The following is a 23,213-nucleotide window of genomic DNA, read 5'->3' as shown; positions in this document are numbered from 1 at the left end:
AAAGAAAACATGTTCATATTTATTCCTAAACGACACAGCAAGAATATTTTAACTCAGGAAGAGTTTATAAATCAGTTTTTGTGGGATAATGTCGATGTTTAATCCCAGCAGTGGTTTTTATTTTATAATCTTCCTATAAAACCAGATGTGGTTCAGGTGACGACCTCATCAGTGTCTCATTAAGTAGAATGAGTTGTGTTTCTGTTGGTGTTTAAAAAAGAAAAGAGAAGAATGACTGTCATATGAAACATTTGTAAAAGTGGTCTCTAAATTTTTTTTCCAGAGCTGTATGTAAAGATTTAATTATGATGGTTGCCCCAGACATTTTTTTTCTTGTGCATTAAAAAAAGACAAAGAAAAAACAATAAACTCATAGTCTGTTATCAAAATAAATAAACAAATCAAACAATGAACCATCAACCTTGGTGATGATTTTTTAATATAAATGGACAGTCCTCACTGCAAAAACTCAAAATCTTTCCAAGAATATTTGTCTTATTTCTCTAGTCAAAACTAATCTCTTTCCACTTAAAATAAGACTCATCACCTAAAAATTAACTTGTTTTTAGATAATTTTCACTTGTTCCAAACAAATTTTCACTTGAAATAAGTAGAAAAATCTGCCAGTGAAAGCAAGTTTTTTTGTGCTTGTAATAAGAAAGAAAAACTTGCTCCACTATCAGATTTTTCTACTTATTTCAAGTGAAAATCTGCTTGAAAGAAGGAAAAAGGTGTCTAAAAACAAGCTACTTCTTCATATAATGAGTCTTATTTTAAGTAGAATGAGATCTGTTTTGACTATAGAAATGACATTTTGACTAGAAATAAGACAAATATTCTTGGTAAGATTTTGAGTTTTTTGCAGTGCTCTCCTCTTGTCCTCCCCCCCTCTTATATATCATTTCACTGCGATGATCTTGTATTATTGTATATGACAAATAAACTCTGGTTCCTGATCGAACTGTGATATGGCAGAATAATATGACCTGAGTCAGCAGGTCGTGAGTTCATCCTCCCTCCCTCTCCCTCCCCCCCCCCCCCCCCCACCACCACCACCCTGCTGCTGCTGCTTCCCCGCGCGTAAATGGAAAGCTTTTACGCACCGCGCGTCTTCACTTGAGAAGCGGTTTAATTGCTGATTATCTTTTTTTTTTGCGTTGTCACACGCCGCCGCCTCCTCGCGCCGTGGAGATGTAAGAGATGCGGCAATAACCTCACTACATATTAGAGAGGAGGGGAGGAGGAGGAGGAGGAGGAGGGGGAGGGGTGAGGATGGAGGCAAAGGCAAAGGCAAAGGCGTGCGTCCGGACTCTCACGGCCAACTCGCCTAAACGCAACGAGGGACTCAGACATCAATAACGTCCAGCTCATCAATAAGACATTTTGATGGAGCTATAGACTTAATTAAATAGGCTGCCTTTGCCTTTGCCTTGTATCAGGACTCTGATTGTTGTATAGCTATAATAGTGAATCTGATGAGCCCCAATGGAGAAGAACATCTGAAGGAAGAAGCATCTCCAACAAGGGGCACCGAAGAAAGAAGGAAAAGAAAAGAAACCAAACCAAACAGACTTAGAGGTTAGATAGATAGATTTTCTTTCCCTCTGAAGGTCCAGACCAAGTGATGGCGATCAACACCGACGCCGCCTTCGGGAAGAGCGCCCTGGGCGAGAGGGAAGTTTCCCATCCCACCAACTTCCACACGGACACGGACATGCTGCTGAGCGCCGCGGGGACGTGCGAGCCGATCAGCGGGGAGAGCAACGACATGAAGCCGTCCGACTCCTTCTCCCTCACCGTGCGCGGCAGCGTGCGCTCCCTGGACGCGGACCAGAACGGGCACCGCGCGCCGCTGAAGTCCGGGTCCGTGGGGCATCTGGCGACCCCACCCGGCAGCAGGTCCAGGTCCGGGTCTCGGCTCAGTCTGGGGGCGCTGTCCTCCTCCTACCAGGGCCCCCCGCACGGCTCGGTGCCCCCCCCCACCTACCTCTGGCTCGCCGTGCTGTCGTGTTTCTGCCCCGCGGTGCCGCTCAACATCTGCGCGCTGTGGTACGCCAACGTGGTGAGTCAATGTGGCATCAATGTGCAGCTTTAATTCTCTTAATGTGGTGTGTGAAAATATAGTGTGTAAGCATTTTTAAATCCAGGTTAAAAACATTCATGTTTTCATGTGAGCTCTTAAAAAGAATTTAAAGGTACAGTATGTAAGAAATCTAAAGCAACTGGCCGTAAAATCCTCCTAATAGGCCTATATGTCACAGAGACTCAGGAATAATGTTCATATAACATGATGAACTCACCAACAACAATAGCACAGAGTTAACTCAGAGTCAATGTCGCGTTGTGTCGATGTGCAGCTTTAATTCTCTCCATCATTCATTTATTATCATTACATGTAGTGCACTTTAAAACCGATCATGTTGTCCTTCTGGGTCAAATTGACCCAATCTGTTCCCCTCCTTTATCTATTTTCTTTTATTTGCTCTTGCTTTTAACTCTTTTTATTCTGTTTTATGCTTCTCTCTCTTTAAAAAAAAAAAAATGTTTTGTCTTCCTGAAGCACATTGAGTTGCCTTGCTATGAAATGCGCTTTATAAATAAAGATGCCTTGCCTTCCTCTATCCTTCCTTCCTTCAAATCAAATCAAATCATCTTTATTTAAAGTGTAAAATCGCCAAACATGGTCTCAGAACTTTACAATTTGCAGACAACACACACACAAAAAAAGAAAATTAAACATGACAGAACAACAACAGAAACAGCCCTTTTTTCCCTTCCTTCTTCCCTTCGTCCTTCCTCTTTTGATCCAATTGGCCTGATCTGTTCCCTATCCCTCCATCTTTCTTTCCTTCCCTTTCCCTTCCTTCTTTCCACAATCCTTTTTGCCTCCCTCCCTCCCTTCCCTTCGTCCTTACTTCTTCCCACAATCCTTTTTCCCTTGCTTCTTTCCTTCCTTCCCTTCGTCCTTACTTATTCTTTTGATCCAGTTGACCTGGTCTGTTCCCTCCCTCCCTCCATCTTTCTTTCACTCCTTTTCCCTTCCTTCTTTCTCTTCTTCCTTCCTTGAAAAAATCTGTTCTCTCCCTCCATCTTTCTTCCCTTCCCTTTCCCTTCCTTCTTTCCACAATCCTTTTTGCCTCACTCCCTTCCTTCGTCCTTCTTTTTTGATCCAATCTGTTCCCTCCCTCCATCTATCTTTTTCCCTTTTCCCTTCCTTCTTTCCTCCCATCTTCGCCTTTGTCCTTCCTTACTACTTTCCCTTCATCCTTCCTTCCTTTCGTCCTTCCTCCCTTGACCCATTTATTAAACACAGTAATAGGTTGGATCTTCTTCTTTCTTTCTGTTCTTTGAAGCACTACAGGTGTTTTTTGTTTCATTTGCTTGTGTTGCATAGAAATGATTCACCATTGATCACTTCTTCATCTCTTTTCCTCTCTCTCTTTTTATTTTAGTCCAGGTCCGTTTTCCACACAGGAGATGTTGAGGCAGCGAGGAAATACGGGCGACGGTCGATGCTGTTCAGCTGTCTGGCGATACTGCTGGGTGTGGCCGTCATCATCTTCATAGTGTTTACAATAGGTACGTAGGAAAACACACACACACACATTAACACACAAACACACTCAGATGTCAGTGTAAAGCCATGAAACTAAAGAAAAACCCTCTCTTTCCTCTCAACTCTCAGAGCTCCAGCAGTGAACTGATGTGGAGGATGGAAGGAGTCACACTACAGCTCTCCTTTAACTTCATCTCATCTCCAATTTGCACAGAAGAAAAAGAGAAAGAGAAAAGGAGAGAGAGGAGGAGACTCTCGAAGATGATAAAGCACAAACAAACACAATCTTGCGTTGAAAACAAGCTGAAGAGACTCGAACATCTGGATGAAAGAGAGAAGGGGGAAATAAAAAGGGAATGAAGTCGCAGGCCGTTTCTCCTTTTTTTTTTCCAATCATGGCGACCATTGATCCCACAAACTCAGGAACTAGAGGAAGGAAGATGGAGGCCGCTGCTCAGAGTCTGGAAGAAGAGTGTTAACTCCTCACAGCTCAAACCAGTGGTGCACCAACCAATTCTGATCATTAAAGGGATACGGCAACTTTTTTTTGTGTGTGTCTTGCCTCACTCCCAAGTCCATGACCAGCAGATAGACACCATCCTTTCGACTGTGGGTGCAGTAACAAGGGAGATACGGGCAGAGATGGCGCACCGCTAATTAGCTTAGCTCAAACACTGGAAGTGTATAGGTAGTGTTAGCCTGCCTCCTACCCGAGCTGAAATCAGCAGTCAGAAGCTGATTTCATTTTAGCTCTAAACTCTGTAAATATATCACTTTATCAACATTTCAAACATGTTTAGGTGAGAAAGTAGCCGTTTAGATCAGCAGTGTGTCGTTAATTTGTCTAAATACCAGCTGTTTACAATTTTGTGTGGACAAATTCGGCGCTACTCAAGCTAGCCGTTGTGACCAACGCACTTCTGGTTACTTTCACAAAATAAAACACCCTTTGCCCTTTACATACAGAAAACCATAACGATAGAATTTGTGCTTTTACTTTGAAATAGGAAGCTAACCTACCCTCGATGTAGCTAGCTTGAACCAAAATACTGTCGACTGTGCGTGCAGTAACAAGGAAGATAGAGCCGTATCGCCCGTAATTAGCTTAGCTCAAACACTGGAAGTGTATGGGTAGTGTTAGCCTGCCTCCACCTAAAGTCATCAGAGAAACTCTTCAGCAACTCTAAACGGAAACCGATGGGCCGATCTTCGTCTCAGAGCTGACAAAACTCTCCGGTAAGGCATCTTGAGCGGTCAAATGCCGGTAACGGGACGAGATTGGTCAAAACGGAGGGTTCAAGCAAAGACGGTTTATTTTGGTTCAAGCTAGCTACATGGAGGGTAGGTTAGCTTCCTATTTCAAAGTAAAAGCACAAATTCTATCGTCATGGTTTTCTGTATGTAAAGGGCAACGGGTGTTTTATTTTGTGAAAGTAACCGGAAGTGCGTTGGTCACAACCAGGCACGTGCACACATAGGGCCCAAAGGGTGCTTGAGCCCCTGCCCTTTTTGCCTCGTATTAAAAAGTGCCCTTTTTGTAATGTTTTTTTTTTTTTTTTCAATAAATGCATTCCTGTTGTGCATGAGGATGTAAACAACCGCGCTGTGAAAATGCCACGGTTATCTACCGTACGCATTTCCTTGTAATACACACGGTATTGTGTATGTACGTTGGTGTGTGTGTGTTGTCCGCTGCTGCTCCGCTCGGTCCCTCACTGAGGGGCGGGGCTGCCCCGCGGTGCGCGCTCCCTCACATGCACGTCCAGAGAGAGAGAGAAGTAGAAGCTGCTGCCTCATCGATAACTCTGTGTGCGCCGCACATAGATGAGACGTGACAGTGGAGCGACTTGTGTCGAATCTTGTGAGTTATAAATCCACCAATATCACTTCCTTGTCGGTTCTGACAAGTCGCCGTCCACTTATTCAATGAGCTTAATATGAGTCATATTTAAGAAAAGCGCCCATTTGTGTTTGTTTAGCTCACTGCTTGTTAACTCTTTCGCGACCACACTAATTCTTCAGCACATCCGCTCAGGACCACATGTTTTTGGCTATTTGTTTACCTTTTATCTCACGTCGAACCGAACTATGTACGTCACCTAGAAACAAACGGTCTTCACTTGGTTGAAGAGTGACTTTACAACGTGCTTCTCGAAAAAACTGCGAGTTTTTCCGCCGTTTCGTTCGTGAGTACGAAGGAGGAGAAGAGAGCTGGGTTTCTCCAAAAACGGAGCTCCCGCTCTAGTTTCAGAGAAAAACGCACTTTTGTGTCAAGTGGCAATCCGCTCATTTTACCGGTACTCTGCGGTGTGGCGTCTCCCAAATCATTTCTACGGCTAAATAAATATATTTGTAGGTAAATCTGGGGGGTGTGGCAGCCTGGAGAGCAGCGGTGCAGCGGTGCAGCAGCTCCGTGACACTGCTGTGTGACTGGCCGGCGATGAGTGCTCTGTGGCGGGGGCGGCCGGTCACAGCCCCCGCTGCTCAGCGCCCGCTCTGCTGCACAGCGCCGTGAAAACAGCCGTGATAACGGGCTTTCAGATCCGAGTCTCCAAACCAGAAACGTTTGTAAACAACACCGGAAAAACTCGCCAGATTTGTCGTCGGTCGCTTTTGTCAAAAGAGGGTTTGGAAAGTCGCCAGATTCAGCGAGAAAGTTGCAACACTGTAGCCGACAGCCGCACAGCGCTGCAAGCTGTCCCCAGAGCAGCGTTCAAGGAGAACGATTACTCAAACAAAACCAAGATCACACAGTTTATAAAAAAACATTATGTTTTGATTTTAGTTTAAAACAGTTTTACATATCAGAGGACTACCATATTCACACACAGGGACCTCAGAGTGTCTATTATCGTAATCTGTAAAAAAATGGTTTTGACGAGTTTGCTCGTCAATGGTCGTGAACGTTCGGCAGGCTGTGACGAGTTTACTCGTCAATGGTCGCGAAAGAGTTAAGAGTTAAGCCCCACCCCCTCCTCTGTCTAACATCACCTGAATGTAGTGAACAACAACAGCAACAGGAGGAATCACTCACTCAGCTTGATTTCACTGACTATTTGAATTTGTTTCCAGATATTGAGTTACTGCTAATTGTGACTTTGCTGTTGTAAATATTGCTGCTGTTCTGAAATATGCACAGTAGCAGTCACAGTAGTCATTTCTTGGTTTTGTGTGTCCTGTAGGCTTAGCCTACTTCTATTTTTGCACTTGCACTCACATGATTTTTTTTTTCTGCAATGTTAATGTGCACCCAATACCATATTGGCCTTAGCCTACCAGTTCAGAAGTCATGACTCTGTTTCGGGAAGTTGGGAAATTGGTCCAGCGTGTTGACTGCAGTCCTGAAGGCGTGCAGGCTTTCTCTACCGACTATATAGTAACTGTAATTTATTTTAATTTATTTATTTTGATATTAAGGCCTGAAAAAAATGTACGTACTGCCCTTTTCTGATGTTGAGCCCCTGCCCCTCTATAGTTATGTGCACGTCCCTGGTCACAACGGCTAGCTTGAGTAGCGCCGAATTCGTCCGAACAAAATTGTAAACAGCTGGTATTTAGACAACTTAACGACACACTGCTGATCTAAACGGCTACTTTCTCACCTAAACATGTTTGAAATGTCGATAAAGTGATATATTTACAGAGTTTAGAGCTAAAATGAAATCAGCTTCTGACTGCTGATTTCGGCTCGGGTAGGAGGCAGGCTAACACTACCCATACACTTCCAGTGTTTGAGCTAAGCTAATTAGCGGTGCGCCAGCTCTGCCCGTATCTCCCTTGTTACTGCACGCACAGTCGAAAGGATGGTGTCTATCTGCTGGTCATGGACTCGGGAGTGAGACAAGACACACACACACAAAAAATGTTAGTGTATCCCTTTAACAAAAACACATAAGAAGATTGAGAAGATTTCCCAAAGACTCACACACCTGTAGCTTTTCATTTTAACATTTGCAAACCGAGCACGGACCGACCTCTTCTTCCCCCCGTTGGAAGGATGTTCGCTGTTGGACGATGTATCAGCTGTTTTCTTAACACCGTTTACATCCTATTTATTTAAAAAACTTGTGTGTACATTTATTTCTCCACAACACAACTACGTGTGATGTCCTGCTTCTTTCACGTACTTCTCAGACTCTACCGAACCTGCCTGGATCGCTACACCTCGTTATGTTTACAATATAACTGCAAGATAATGAATGGGGGTTTGGTTCCTCCTCCTCTTCCCTGTATGCACCGTTCCTTCCTTCCTGGCACCTCTGATGCTGATGTTTATACATTTATACTGTATGACTGGTTTACTGTGCCATAGTTCTGCATGTCTGAAATAAACCTGAATGAGCATGATAATAACTCCAGATTGTGCTCATCACCTTTATTTATTTATTTATTTCATCAGGCACTGCCAACACAATATATTTATATTTATTTATTTAGAAAAAGAAAAAAGAAGAAGCAGCAGCAGCAGTGCTTAGCAGTACACAAATATTACTTCATACATTTATAAAGAGTTAAAATTACAACAGGATGTAATATATAAATTCCCAAATGGAAATGTTACAGTTCAGATAATAAATAAACTCTGCTCTCAGTCTGAGCGTTGAAGCCATTTCACTTTCAATTAAGACCCATTTACGTATTTATTTATTCATTAACCTTCAATCTTTTCTTATTGTACCTCCTGTTTGAAGCAAAGTAAATTACAGCAGAAGTTGTAGAAATATAAGAAAACCTTTTTAAAAATGAAAAACAAGTCTTGGCAACAGTCGAAGAAAAGAAAGTAACGGTCGGTGGATCAGTGGAAAGTGTAGAGCAACAGGAGAATGGTGCAGACGCCGATCACCCCGCCTAGGATTAAAGAGTCCTTTCTCTTGCGCAAATTGATTTTCTGGATGAGACTGTTGATGGCAGGGAAACGATCTGAGGGGTGGGGAAGTGTGGTGAAGGAAAATAATTAAGATCCAATTCGGGTTTCCCTCCCTTGCAGTGAGTAAGAGAGAGACGGAGAGACAGAGGGAGGGATGGAGAGAGATGGAGGGAGATGGAGAGAGAGAAAGTGGCAGAGGAAAATACATCAGCACAACTCGGAAAAAAGAATAAGTGGAGCTTAATGGTGTAGACTGCTGTCTGGTTGCCAGCTTTCACTCTAAGTGTGGTTACGTTATCTCTGCTGAGAGGCAGCGTGTGCTGAGGGAGGGTCAGCTCCGAGAAAACTGTCAGTGTAGGCTTTTATTTATATAAATATATATATATATATACAGCTCTGGAAAAACATTCAAAATGATCAGTTTCTACAGTTTCTCTGTATAGGTATGTGTTTGAGTAGATAAATATTTCTGTTTTGTTTTATTCTATAAACCACTACAACATTTCTCCCAAATTCGATATGAAAATATTGTCATTGAGAGCATTTATTTGCAGAAAATGAAAAAAAACAAAAAACAAATGCCGTTTTTAGACCTTGAATGATGCAATAGTGCATATTCATTTTTAGACAACATAATACTTTTTTTTTTTTTTTTTTAACTTGGGAAGGGTTAAGAAATCAACATCTTTAATCGCAGCAGTGGATTTTAGCATTTTAATTGAATATGATTTGGTTCAGGTGATCAACTAGTCAATGCCTCATTAAAGGGACAACGAGGAGTTTCGGAAAGCGGAAGTGTTTTCACACTTTTACATTTCCCATGAGCCTCTGCGTGCACCGTGAAATTCTTGGACTGATGCAAGACGGACGAAAGCGAAAACATTTGCCAAGAATGTTTTCATTCATCAAGAACGAAAGTCGGAGGTTCGAAGACGATCAGATACCGTCGTGGCTCCGACCATAAACGATGCCGACTCAACTAGCGATCCGGCGGCGTTATTCCCATGCGACCGGGAAAACGAAACCAGGAAACGCTGGGCGAGTCGACCACTAAATAATAATATCAAAATAACGATAAAGACAAAACGATATATTTATCTAAAATGGATCCATTAACAAGTGGTAACGTAGATTCATCCACATTAATATGAGACTCCTCTGTGCCTCTTTAAGTAGAATGAGTTGTGCTTGTGTTGATATTCAATAGACACTGGAATCGAACGGCTGCCAAACATGTAGAGAAACTGATTCATTAAGAACATTTTCTCTCAATTTTTTCCCAGAGCTGTTTATATAAATATATACTGTAGATCAACACAGAAAAAAAGGAGAAAGAAGGGAAGAGACACGATTTAATTGATAAAAATAAAAAAGGATACTGGCCAAAGTTGTGACCCGGGTTTGGATGGACTTCAACATCCCACGCTGAAATGTGATGTTCTCTTTGGTAGCCATGGCGATACTGGAGGTAGAGAAAAACCACGAGGGGATAATTATTCATAATTATACATCATCATCATTATTATTATTATTATCATCACAGTGTCACGTTAAACTGGTTTTATTGTTTCAGCTGAGATGCCAGAAAAACGTAGCGGGAGGTCTGAATGACTGTGCTTTATTGTGTGTGTGTGTGTGTGTGTGTGTGTGTGTGTGTGTGTGTGTGTGTGTGTGTGTGTGTGTGTGTGTGTGTGTGTGTGTGTTGCTGAGTGGAGTGAGTGAGTAATTGGAAAAGGAAAAGGGAAAAGGGAAAGGAGGAGGGAGGAGGAGAGAGATCGGAGCAATACCACTTACCTTATTGCATTGTCAATGAGACTATCTGAGCTGTGAACACGACATGGAAAAAAGAAAGAGAGAAATTAAAGTCAGTTCAAAGCAAATGAAATAACTTCATTCATCAAGTATCTTTTACAAAGATTTACACGGTCGATCGATTGATCTACAATCCAAATCGCTGCTCAGCATCGGCACTTTAAACAAATAATAACCTGCTGCGATGTGATTTCAGAACGCGTTGCACACGATATCTCTCTCTCCTGCATTAGACGTCCAGAAGAAAAAAAAAGAAAAAAGCCCATGCATGAAACCACACGCAGCTCTCTTGGTCTATTATCATAAAAGGAGCACTTCCTGTGATTCCTACGAGACTGGATGAAAGTGCTGCTTAATGGGAGGATTTTCTTCTTTCATTTTTTTTTGATAAAGTTAGAATCCAATTGGTCAAATTCGACCCAGAAGCCAGAAAATCTACACAATATATCTGATGTGTGGATGCAAAACAGCAGTTGTATTAACGTTAAAATGTCTGTTTTTGGTGCATATATGAGGCTAAAATAAGAAGGGAAACACAGATATGGATGCTGCACACACAACGTGCACAAGGTTTTGTGTCAGATATCGAGGTAAAAGACAGAAACTGATGGAGAAACGAGCCGTTGTTCAGTCCTGGAGGAATGAGCAGAGCAGAGCATATAAGGGCAGCGCTGTGCGTCCTGGCAGACTCCACTGGAAACCGAAAATCAATACTGTGCTTAATACTTCCTCCATCCATCCATCCATCCATCCATCCATCCATCCATCCATCCATCCATCCATCCATCCGTCCACCTCATCCACTCCACTATCCGTCTCCTTCATTAGCCGGCGGAGAACGAAGCCTAAGCACCTTCTTGCTTTTATACGCAGAAAAAAACTCATTAAACTACACAAAGTAGCCCCCGACCACAGGTTTGTTAAGTGTAGTAAGTGTTAAAGGGATAGTTCAATATTTAGTCAGATTCTCCTCTCACCATAACCCCTATAGTCACAGCAGTAGGTTGATCAGCTTTATTTATCGGTGCATGTTGTTTTGAGATCGGCGGGGCAGAGCCGTGAGCTGCTCAGTGAACACAATGGAGGTGAACGGTACAGGTCCCCTGTCCTTCATCAAACTCATCAAATACACAATCCAACAACTCCACAACGCTCTGGTGGACAAGTTGTGACCTGCACATTCACCACGCTATAAAAAATAATGTAGTATAATTATTAGGGCTGGGACTCGATTAAAAAAATTAAATCACAGTAGCATAAACTGATGTGTTGAACTCAGCCTGATGTAAACATTAATAAAACTCAGTAACCAATCACACAGGCAGCTCCATGTTGTCCCTGTGTGATGTTCAGGGACAGGTCAGGACAGTCTGAAGACAGAGCTCTGAGGGTGAAGTCCTATCATAATGAGATGAGCTGCACCTGTGACAGTGACAGGTCATAGATATAGCGCTGCAGCTGAGCAATTAGCGCTTTAAAGCGCATTTAGCGTGCGCCCGTGTCTGTGTATCTATGTGCAGGCAGAGATCAGAGATGGTGTTTTAAATAACCATGCTAGCGTTTCACCAGCTCTCATCTCTGCCAGTCAGCCTCTCAAACTGCCGCCTCTCTCGCGTGCGGGCGCACCGCACGTAGACACACGTGAGAAAAAAATAAAATAAAATAAATTTTTTTTTAATAAGTGCGATTAAAATGCGTAAAAAAAATTGAACGCGTTAATTTTTGTGTAATTAATTAATCGTAATTAACGCGTTAAAGTCCCGGCCCTAATAATTATATAACATTACGACACATGAAGTAAATATTCTGAAATCCTTTCACTTTTTAAATCCCTCCGCCCAGTAGCAGCCGTGTCTGGAATGTAGTTCCGGCTGTATTTCCCTCTAAAACAACTCTGTGTGGTAACGTTGTGTTATTATCTCATAGCGTGGTGAATGTGCAGCTCACACTCACAACACCAGAGTGTTTTGGAGTTGGTGGATTGTGTATTTGATTAGTTTTTATTGTGTTCACTGAGCAGCTCAGGTCTCTGCCCCGCCGATCTCAAAACAACATGCACCAATAATTAAAGGTAATAATGAACCTACATGACCATATATGGATTATGGCAATAGGAGAATTTGCCAAAATGTTGAACTATCCCTTTAACATCAGGTGTCCTCGCCCAAATTATTGAATCAAAAGAGAAAATATCCGTTGGTGTTATGATTTTTTTTTTCATTTTCTTTTGCTGACAACAAATCTGAGACATTCAAACTACAGAAATGAATCAATTTGCTTCTTATGGTGGAAAAAAAACACACTCAGCGATCTGAATGTATAGAGATTTCTTTACTTTCTATTAATCATGGACCTATATGGCTAATTAGATTTTGACACTGATGAGATTACATTTTTGTTGTGCTTTTTATAAATATAACCTGCAACTTGCTTTGGTTATCATTTAATCAACCGATCCCTTTAATAGATCGCATCCTTGTTTGGCCTTTATGAAATATCACAAAACTGCTAAAATGTCGGTTGTTGAACTATTTTCAGCCATGCGCGAATATTGAAGTAATATTCTTTTGAAATTTAATGTGTTCAAACAAGCCTTTGACTTTTATTTATTACCTCTTGTAGTACTGAAGTGAGGCTGTAACATCTCTATTCACTGTTGCTGACAGTGATGTGTTCAAACCTGCCTCTGAACTATTACCTGTGAGTCCTGTTGTATAAACTCTCTCTGATAAATCATTCATAATCAATTTGATATTAAAGCATTGGGTAATACATAAATAAACAATCTATTGGATCATGTAAAGGGTAGGATTGAAATCTGATGCAAACTGATTTATTTGTTATTTGTAGGTTCAATGTGTAGAACCAATGCTGCAGGCCTATTATACAGTATGTCTTTGTTTTTGACTGTGAATGGGTTTGTGCAATCACAGACCAACTTTGCAACAGACACTTGCACTGAATTTTGACCTTTACCTTCTTGCTGCATTTTATTATTACTATTAAAGTCTTTGAAAATTGCATCTTTTGAATCAGACTTATTATTTATTATATCTCAAGATTCAAAAGAGATATGCTGTAACTCAGAGAAGCCACGGAGGACTCTGAAACTTCTCCCAGCCCTTAGTCGACATGAGGGGGAGGAGATAATGAGTGCAATTTCAATTTTGGGTGAACTATCCCTTTAAAATAAATAAATAAAATATTATTGTCATGCTTGTATTTTACATGTGTGGAACGGGGGATCATGTGACCAATGTTGATTTACATATAACACACTTTTATTTTTTCTTTCACATTTTACATGAAGCCGATTCTGGGTCTGCACATCAAAAACTTCACATTATGCACAAACTAAATACTGAGAATGTGAGGGGAGTTGTGTTTTTAAGTGTGTGATAATCACATGTGGCGGCAGCAGAGTGAGTTTTACGACGCTGACGATGGATCGGTCCGACTGGTGGGAAGTTCCTCTGGTTGGTTTGTGGCTTTGAGGCTCAGCTGCAGTTAGTTATGGTTACTAACGGTTACTAATCACCAGCCGCAGAGCGAAGAGTCGACTGTAGAAACACTGTGACTCCCTGACCGGCTCTAGAGAAATGCCACGAAGCTAAACAGATTCATTAACAACACTAATTAAGAATTATATATATATATATAAATGATATATTAGTATAGCTTTTATTTGTATTTTACCTTATTTTAGTGATTGTTTTTATTGATTTAACTATTATTATATTGGTAATCTATGTTGTTTTCCTACTGTTATTTATAGCTGGCAATGGATTATATTCATATTGTGCAGCACTTTGGCCAAATAAAAATAGTAAAAAATAAAATTTGAGTTGAGAGCGGGTTAAATCACATGATAGGGTAACGAATAAATCAAAATGTAATAAATCTTGTTCTGTGGGAGGGGAAAAGAATAAAAAAAATCTGCTGTGAGAAGCAAAACACCTGTTTACAACATGAGGAAGTTCCTCCCCGACACGACATGAACACACGTGTATAAAAGCTCAGAGTTTCGCCTCCTGAAGTCCAAGATCGAGTGAACAGACGCCAGCTGGTAAGTTCGAAGGCTGCACACGTGCGTCCGACAGATTTACTTTTTATTTAGTGTTTTACTTTGCATTTTAAAAACACAAAAAGTGCTGTTTCTCCTTTTTTCCCCCCTCTTAGTCATTCCTGCCTGTCGAGATGTCTGCAGCAGACCTGTACCCCCGGGAATTACACGATTTTCAGCGCTGGTAGCGTACCACTTTTTCTAGAATTTTTAAAAAACTTTTTGAGAAATATAAACTTTTTTCTAGAAAACTTTTAACTTTTTTTTTTTTTTTAGAAATCTTGCCACTTTTTTTCCCCAGAAATTCACACCATTGGCCCTAATCTGAATGTATACATTGACTAAAAAAATAACATTCTTCCATCTCAGAACAAATATTTGTGTATTTCTGGTGTTTGCTTCAAAATTTTGTCCGTGGTCTAATTTGTGTCAATTTAGGGTCCTTGATGTAAAAAAGTTTGACAAGCACTACTCTATTGTCTCACATTAAACCATGTTAACCCACAACTGTTTCACTGTCTTTATTGAACCCTTTCACACAGCTAAGCCGATGACAACTGGTGTTTAACAAATAGTAGGAAACATAATACAACACATGCATAACAAAGCTGCACTGCTTAAACTGTGCAGAATAAATATATTTTTTCATGTATTGTGTTAAATTACACCATCATCACTCTGTTTTGTGATGGTCGTAGTGTGAGTGATGAGAGAATTAAACAGGGTGCTTTAGTGTCGTTGGACTCTACAGCTCTTAAATCTACAAAAATTTGACCGTGTGAATGTGAAAACTGGTTTGGATGCAGCAGTGACCCTTATTTCTGTAGATGAGGTTTGTAAAACTCTGCTGCGATCAAGACCACAGAGTAAAGAACAGATCGTTCAGACAGACGTTCCTCCTCCTTTTCAGCACGAGACCACATAACATAACTAATTCTTCCTTCAATTCTGTTTAGAGATGAACGTTAATTATTTTTCTCCACCGATACCGATAACAGATAACTACCTGCTTCTCATAACAGTTACAACTCTTCAACTATCAACATTTATAATCGTTTCAAATCAAATCAGGGGCAAACGGACTGAAAATGACCAAAATCAAGGCAACGTTGGCTCGGAAAAAATGTCATTAGCGGACTTATCTGTGTATTTTGGCCGGTAATTATCTCTACCTCTAGTTATGTTTGTGAGTGTTAGTTAGTTTTGGTTTTTTAAGGAGATCTCTTACTTTTTGAGATGTTCGTGCTCCTTCAGGAAGAGCTCAGTCTTTCTGTTGTTCACCCCTGAGCCGCTCTTGTACGACCTGAACAGGATAAAAACAAAACAGAAGAGACGAGAACAGACGATGAACATAATGACAGGTAGTGAAACGTTAATACAATTCAGTTTTGTTTTATTACTGTAACTGTTTGTCGTTATTTGATAGAGAAGCAGACAGTGAATGTGAATGAAACTGGACAAACATGAGGCCTAATTTACATAACAATGACAATGCAAACATGTGGATTGTGGATGAAATTAAAGGGATAGTTCACCCCAAATTGAAATTTCACCTTAATTTCAGTATCTCCTCCCCCTCATGTGGACTAAGGGCTGGGAGAAGTTTCAGAGTCCTCGGTGGCTTCTCTGAGTTACAGGGGGTCTCGGCATAGCAGTGCATGTCCATATAACGGTTGCAAATGGATACCACCTGTCTTCTTAACAAAAAGACACACCAAAAAACATCCAAATACCTCCATGCTGCTCGTATGTAATGTCCGTCTTGTATTGAAGCCCCGAAATGCGAAATTATCCCGAAAAAATTTTTCAAGCTTGTTTTATAGCAGAAGCTCCTCTTCCCGGTTCGTCTTCCGCTATAAAACAAGCTTGAATTATAGACTTATTTAACTTTTTCGGGACAATTTCGCATTTCGGGGCTTCAATACAAGACGGACATTACATACGAGCAGCATGGAGGTATTTGGATGTTTTTTGGTGTGTCTTTTTGTTACGAAGACAGTTGGTATCCATTTGCAACCGTTATATGGACATGCACTGCTACGCCGAGACCCCCTGTAACTCAGAGAAGCCACGGAGGACTCTGAAACTTCTCCCAGCCCTTAGTCCACATGAGGGGGAGGAGATAATGAGTGAAATTTCAATTTTGGGTGAACTATCCCTTTAAATATTAGCTATTTAAACACGGGGAAGTTGGGATATTTTCCACCATCTGACATTCAATTCCAAATGATTCATAAATAAATACAAAATGTTGAGAAAATAATCAACAAATTAAATGATAAACACTATTTTCATACCAGAAAATACGTTTTAAAAATATAAAATCTCTATGACTTCTCTATTAGTTTGGTTTTGTGTTGTTTAACTCCTCTCTCTTTTGAGCTGCTGCGTCATAAAAACCTACGTAAATCTGCCTTGGAAGACACTGTTTTTTCCTTCTTTCTTCCGTCTTTGTTTCAGTCTGAACGACGTATTTCACGCCCTCCTATTAACCGATGCCTTGGATGCTGATTATGTACTTCCTGTTAAGGCTTTTAAGCGATTAGCTTCTGCTTAACCCAGAGCTCAGTTCTCCATCTCTTATTTACACTCCCTGTTTGGACTGATCATCAATTCATCATCCATTATCTCCTCCTCCTCCTCCGCCCCCTCTCTCCCTCTCTTCCTCCCTCTGTTGCTCCACACCTTTCACCTCGAAAGGAGCCAACTAAAATACTCTTTAATTATTTTTCATCTGGCAACAAAAAGCAGACGTTAGGACGATGTCTTTGTCCCCGTGTGTCTCTCTCTCTGTACTGTCCTGCTCTGTCCGGTCCTGATGGGGCATTTCTCTGCATCACGCAGCACCAGATGTAACCACTCTCTCCCCCCAGCTTCGGCTAAATGAAAGCCTTGCGGTTTGATTTACTGTAGAAGGCACTTAGGAAAGCTACCCCCAGAGAGAGAGAGAAAGAGAAAGAGAGAAAGAGAAAGAGAAAGCAAGAGGAGCCTCCTTTTAGAGGATGAAACGTGATAGACAGACAGAAAAGAAAGAAGAAAGGAAGGGTGGGGGAATCTCTGCAACTTGGTGGACATTTCTGCCTCCCACTGGTTAAGGATAACACAGCAAATGTCCACAGAGAAGAACAGGAAGAGGAGGAGGAGGAGGAAGAAGGAAATAAATAAGGGGAAAGAAGGGAGAAAAAGATGAAAACATAAGAAGTGCTGCAGAGAAAATTCTGCGATGGAAATAATTAGGAAAAGAAAGACGAGGCGGCCTGTGCCATCAAAATACAGACGTAAGAGAATGACTCGGGCGTTTACAGAGGTGTTGCACTTCCATGAAGTCATAAAGGGTGTGGAAGACGGATTTAGATGAAGAAATCAGTGCAACGACATAAAAATACTTAGCTGAGTCAGAACTATATTTAGCATAGTTGTTGAAGTTCTGTTGCAGGACGTTATTCAAATGACTGAACTTCTCCTGATGGAGTCGCTCTGAGAATCACAGTGAATTCGCTCGTCACAAAACTTCTTCTGGACTGTGTCGTGTCACTGTGGTTGGTGTAACGTACTGTTTATTATTGACAACACAGTTATTTACTAGGGGTGCCGAAAACAATCGTTTCAAAGATGCATCGAGATTCTTACAGGGACGATTCTGAATCGATGCAGTCATGTCACATACTAAGCGATTTTTAAATTCAAATAAGTCATTCAAGTTTAAAGTTTAAGTTTAAAGCACAATGTCTAGATTTACGTTTTGTTCAAGTGCACCTTTAAGTGGGCTAGGCCTTGCATCAAGATGCATCGTATAATCGAATCGAACTGAATCGTAGAATCATAATCGAATTGAATCGTGTCGCCAGTGAAGATGCACACCGCTATTATTAACTTGTTAATTGGAGACATTGTGTGCAGATGTCCTGACAAATTAAATATCACACTCCAGCCAGAGACAAAATCATTTAGCACTGAAGCTACTTACTGCAATGAATCTATTTGTTAAAGGCATTTGAATTGGTTTTTGTCCCATCATGATCTCAGTGACAAAGGAACATTGTTTGGTGACAGTAGTTTAGTTTATGACCGATGTACTAGCAGGAAGAAATGTTTTTTTCTCATTAATATGCAAATATATGCAGCAAAACATACAAAATACGATCAGACAAGCTACAGTAAACTACATGATGACATTAGTCACAGACATGATGTTCCACGTTTCATGAAGGTAGGACATAAAAAGCCAAATTAAGCTTTTTAAACATATTAATACTGATTGAATAGAGATTTTTCTTTTTGCATCTGCAGTGTAACTTCACATGCAGCATTTGTAGATTATGAATGACGTCGTTGCTTACTCGATGTCTCTGTGCACGGAGCCCAGCAGGTCCTCTCGCTCTCGCAGGCTGCAGAAGTTGCTTTTGGTTTTGTGGAACTCGTGGGTGTAGTCCTGCAGGAAACGATACCACATTATGAACCAGAGTCAGGAAGAGTGGGGGAAAAAAAAAAAAAAGTTTAGAAAGCGAACACAGGAAAGTGGAGTATCTGCAAAATGCACCTGTAAAATATCCCTGTGTCTCTGTAGGGTGTGCATCAGCGCTGCGTTGTGTGACGAAACTCCTGGACTGTTCGTGTATTCTGCCATTTTGTCGTTGACTGCTGTAAGCTGGAAAGAAACAAACAAACTAAAGATTAAGAGCAACACAAAAACAAAGATTACATGAACAAAAAAACAACCACAAACAATGACTGAAAAAATTCAGAAGATCACTCTACAGTTATATTATAAATTTAAAAGCAAACATTAATCTTCTACAATAATAAAAGTATTATTATTTCATTATTTAAAGTCCCAGTGTGTAGGAATTCCCCCCATCTAGCGGTGCGGTTGCATATCTGAACGTATTCTTGATGTTGCATTCACGTGAAATGGGGCAGACGTCAGACAGACAACAGACACTGCATGTAAAAAGCCAATTAAGTTACACACTGGGGCTTTAAAAACCCATGATGACACAATCAGTTTTGATTGTAGCGATTATTACGAGTTAAACTAAATTACCTTTGACATTTTTGTTATAACATCAGTTGAGGCTTCACTAAAACCCATTTAGCTGTGGCTGGTGGTGACAATATATACAGTATATATATAAAAAAAACATTATATCTGACTTACATTGGCCAAGAGCTGCTCCAGTTCGGTGGTCATGGCCACAAGCATATTGTCTTGAGTTGAGCCAGAATCAGACCTGATGAAAGGGAAAATGTTGATTAAATTTCAATTTATGTTATTTTATATTAGGCAAAAACAGAATTTCAATTTCTGATTTGTAATAGTTAAATATTCTGTTGCCCACAATATTACTCATTTCCTTTCATGCCCACGGCAGTTCAAAGTGCTTCACATGATAAAAAACAAGGAGCATAGGGAACACATATTGGGAGACACACATACATTCACAAACACATACGCATACACACAATAATTTTAGAAAATTGGATTTTAGAGACATCGAGGAAATGCTATCTTACACTCAATCATTTGCAATGGAGAAAACACATTTTACTAGAAGTAAAATAGATTAAATGAGAAGACGAGAAAGACACTAGATAAAATGAAGTAAAATAGACAGGTGTAGTAGGATAAAATAGAATAAAAATGGATGAATTAAAATAGAATAAAAAGATAATAATAATAACTAAATAAATAAAAAATAAAATAAATTAAATTGAATGTTTTATAACGATAAAAATAATAAGAATCAGTTAAAAGCAAGGCTAAAAACTAAAGTTATTGCGTAGGAAAAAAAAAAGGGGGTTAGAAAATGCTGTTTTAAATATAGATTCACATGCTTATGTTAATCAGAAATGTTTGTTGTCTTCGTCCAGACTGGTGAACAGCAGTGAGGAGTGAACTGACCTGCTGTCTCTTTTCCTCTGGTCCCAGTTGCTGCTGCTGCTGCTGCTGCTGCTGTAGCTGGTGCAGAGTTTACTGAAGGAGACCAGCTTCAGGTCCAGCTCGTTCTCCAGCTGTCTGGCCTGTTTACGCAAATCTGAGTGCAGAAACAGAAAGAGACAAAACAACTCAGTATGGAAACTCACACATCTGGCTTAAAGAGTATTATTATTATTATTAGGCATAATTGATAACCAACATCTGGAGAAGGGCGCTGCAAAGATAAAGCTACAAGAAACCCACACAGCCCACTGACCTGTTACTGTATATGCAGGATTGGTGTCACATAGGTAAATGTAAACATGTATTTCTGTTTTTTTCTGTTAATGTTTTATTTTGCAATTGAAAAATACCTAGTAATACTCTAAATCAGGATAATAATACAGGTGGAAAAATTAAGTGCAGGATAAAAGTGCAAAAACATTCAGGGGATTCATGAAGGAAAACAAAACAAAACATCAAACCTTACCAGATAAGGTGCTAAGGATACAATAGGCATTTTAATTAATAAATCAGAGCAGCGAAATGATAAAGAAAAGAAATTATAACGTTAAGAATGTGTCTTTGGTATTTTACCTCATTGTTGCTCTTTTTTACTCCATTGTATACCAAGTGGAGTAGCAACATAATTTCGTTGTACTGATGTATAATGACAAAAAAGGCTTTCAGTTCTTTCAATTTCAATTCAATTCAATTTAAGAGGTTGCCCTTTATCATCAGGCAGAGGGACTGGCGATGAAAACTAGCTTCTTCTTTTTTTTTTTTTTTAGCTAACTCGGGTGCATTTACATTTGTTTTGATTTTTTTTTTTTTACAATGTTTTAATATTGTACATTGTCCCCTTTCAAATAAACTAAACTGAAACTGAAAGTTTGACAAACAAAAAAATGGCCAGGCTTTTATTTCTTTGCATATTTGCTAACTTAAATTCATTATTAACAAAACCAGGGAAGGACGGTTTGGCACAATGGATGTGATATTTACCCAGCAATAGGATGATATTAATAACGTCGGTGACAGAACAGGCTAAATAACTTAAATGTTGTATTTCTTGGGGGGGGGTTTTTTATATCTTAAATCAGTTCTACTGTTACAAACCAAAATAAAACGTTACACACACACGAAAAGACGAGAAACAAACCACAAAGAGACTCAAAACGACCACTAATGACTCTGTATTTGATGAACGGAGGATCTTTTTACCTGTCGCTGTTGCCCAGGTGACAACTTTATAAGTTTGACGTTGACGAGCAGCGAGCTAACAGGTTAGCACAGAGGCAGGCTAACGTACAGCGACCGTAAAGTTTATAATATAACGTCAAACTAAACTAACTAAATCAATAATTTTTTAATCGGCTTGATTTGATTTGTCTTCGACCAACAAACCGCCTTAAACGCAGACGGTTGTTTAAGATAAATACTGTTAAAACACAACTTACCTTCCCAGTAGTTGCTGCTGCTGGTCGCCATGTTTGTTGTTGACGTGGGGCCGTCAAGCGGAAGCGACTGTCGTAAATCTCAGAGGACACGGCAGCGCCCTCTGGTGTTTACGACCCGGAAGTGTAGCTACTGAGCAGCATCAGGGAAATGCAATTTTCTCTTTTAAATCTCTAAAAGTAAGTAGTAAAAATAAATTATTATTACAATACTTTTTTTATATATATAGTTTGGACATTCCTAAACCTTTTTTTGTTGTTGTTATGTTTTATTAATGCTCTTATTAATGTTTGGGATATAAATTATCTGCTTATTGTTTTACTATTATTTCAATGTCGTTGTGTTTTAATTGTAAAGCACTTTGTTTGTTTGTTTTTGGAAGGTTCTGTAAAAAATAAAGTTTATTGTATAATTATTTAGTTGATTAATCAGTTGACACACAAGTTATTGGCAACTAGGTCTAGTCATTTTGTGATTATTATATATTTTTTAGGCTAAATGGTAGGCTATATGACAAATAATTCAATGTCTGATAGCTGCAAGGTGCAAAAGTATATTGCATATCTTTTGATAAATAACTTTTTGACCAATACCTTTGGCTCATGTTGTATAAGCCTACTATACTGTTTGTTTGATTGCAAAGCGCCCTGTTTTTGTGAGCTTCAACACTATAATGTATCACATTTATTTGTGTTTTTTTTGTCGCTTGACAAATCAGTTAATTGACTTATTTTTAAAGCTCAAATGTGTAGTTTAATCTATAACATGTAAATCATGTTTTCTAAAATCTTAATTATAAAGTAACCTGCTAGGATATGAAAAAATGTCCCCTTTTTAAGTAATTTCTTTCTGAATTAAGACATTTTATTAGATTCTGGTGGTATTTTTATCTGTTGGACACTGTATTTGTTGCCCTTTTTGACAGCATACTATTCAGACTAACCATCTTTTTCTGGCTTTTTCTGGATATTTTGAGTTGTGAGACTTGTTGTACCATTCATCCCTCATATCGCCCATGCATGTTGCTCACAATAAGATTCATTTTAATTTCATTTTAGTTTAGTTTTTAGTTGTTGTTGGGTTTTTTTGGGTTGTTGCACGAATAGGATTCTTCTAATAAGTTCCCGTTTTGATAACCAGACACAAAGACAAAGACGATAAGGAACAGAAGTGACAGAGGAACATTGTCAGAATTGTGAATCTCTCTGTTTCTTTGCTCATTCTCTTTATTCATCATCTTGAACATAGGCAGTCATGGATTTAACAAGTTATCACTGGTTTGTTGTGCTGATGCAGAAGGACAATGACGATGATCAGGATGATGATGACGATGATGACGACGACGATGGCGCCATCAACCGTAGAGACTGAGGTGTCTTCTTCTTCGCCACTCTTCAGCCAAAAAAACTCGGCAGATGAGGTCTTTCTCTTTCACACTGTTTCAAGCTTTTCTCTCTCTCTGTTTCTCTCTCTGTGTTTCATTCCTATTTTCTGTCTTTCTGACATCTTTTTTCCTTTCTTTTGCGATGTTTCTTTTAAT

General features: G+C 39.8%; 2 protein-coding genes across 2 annotated transcripts; one reads left to right on the top strand and one right to left on the bottom strand.

The window, feature by feature from the left end:
- Positions 1 to 1,624: 1,624 nt before the first annotated feature.
- LOC310997217 (trafficking regulator of GLUT4 1-like) lies at positions 1,625 to 3,699 on the top strand (the record flags this gene model as incomplete). The annotated part of the gene is made up of 3 exons (XM_083986894.1): positions 1,625 to 2,062; positions 3,453 to 3,579; positions 3,686 to 3,699. The coding sequence occupies 3 exons, from the start codon at positions 1,625 to 1,627 to the stop codon at positions 3,697 to 3,699; spliced, it is 579 nt and encodes a 192-aa protein (XP_083843020.1).
- Positions 3,700 to 7,999: 4,300 nt separating this feature from the next.
- On the bottom strand, positions 8,000 to 21,721 carry LOC310996873 (Golgi SNAP receptor complex member 1-like). The gene is made up of 9 exons (XM_083986376.1): positions 21,676 to 21,721; positions 20,201 to 20,333; positions 19,457 to 19,529; positions 18,839 to 18,946; positions 18,639 to 18,730; positions 15,527 to 15,601; positions 10,218 to 10,247; positions 9,803 to 9,885; positions 8,000 to 8,476 (listed from the first exon to the last, which is right to left on the bottom strand). The coding sequence occupies exons 1-9, from the start codon at positions 21,704 to 21,706 to the stop codon at positions 8,352 to 8,354; spliced, it is 750 nt and encodes a 249-aa protein (XP_083842502.1). The 5' UTR covers positions 21,707 to 21,721; the 3' UTR covers positions 8,000 to 8,351.
- Positions 21,722 to 23,213: the final 1,492 nt, after the last annotated feature.

Source organism: Trachurus trachurus (assembly GCF_905171665.1).
Source record: "Trachurus trachurus genome assembly, chromosome: 14".
Lineage (NCBI taxonomy): Eukaryota > Metazoa > Chordata > Actinopteri > Carangiformes > Carangidae > Trachurus > Trachurus trachurus.
The sequence above is the reverse complement of the archived record's forward strand: the minus strand, read 5'-3'. Positions and strand labels throughout refer to the sequence as shown.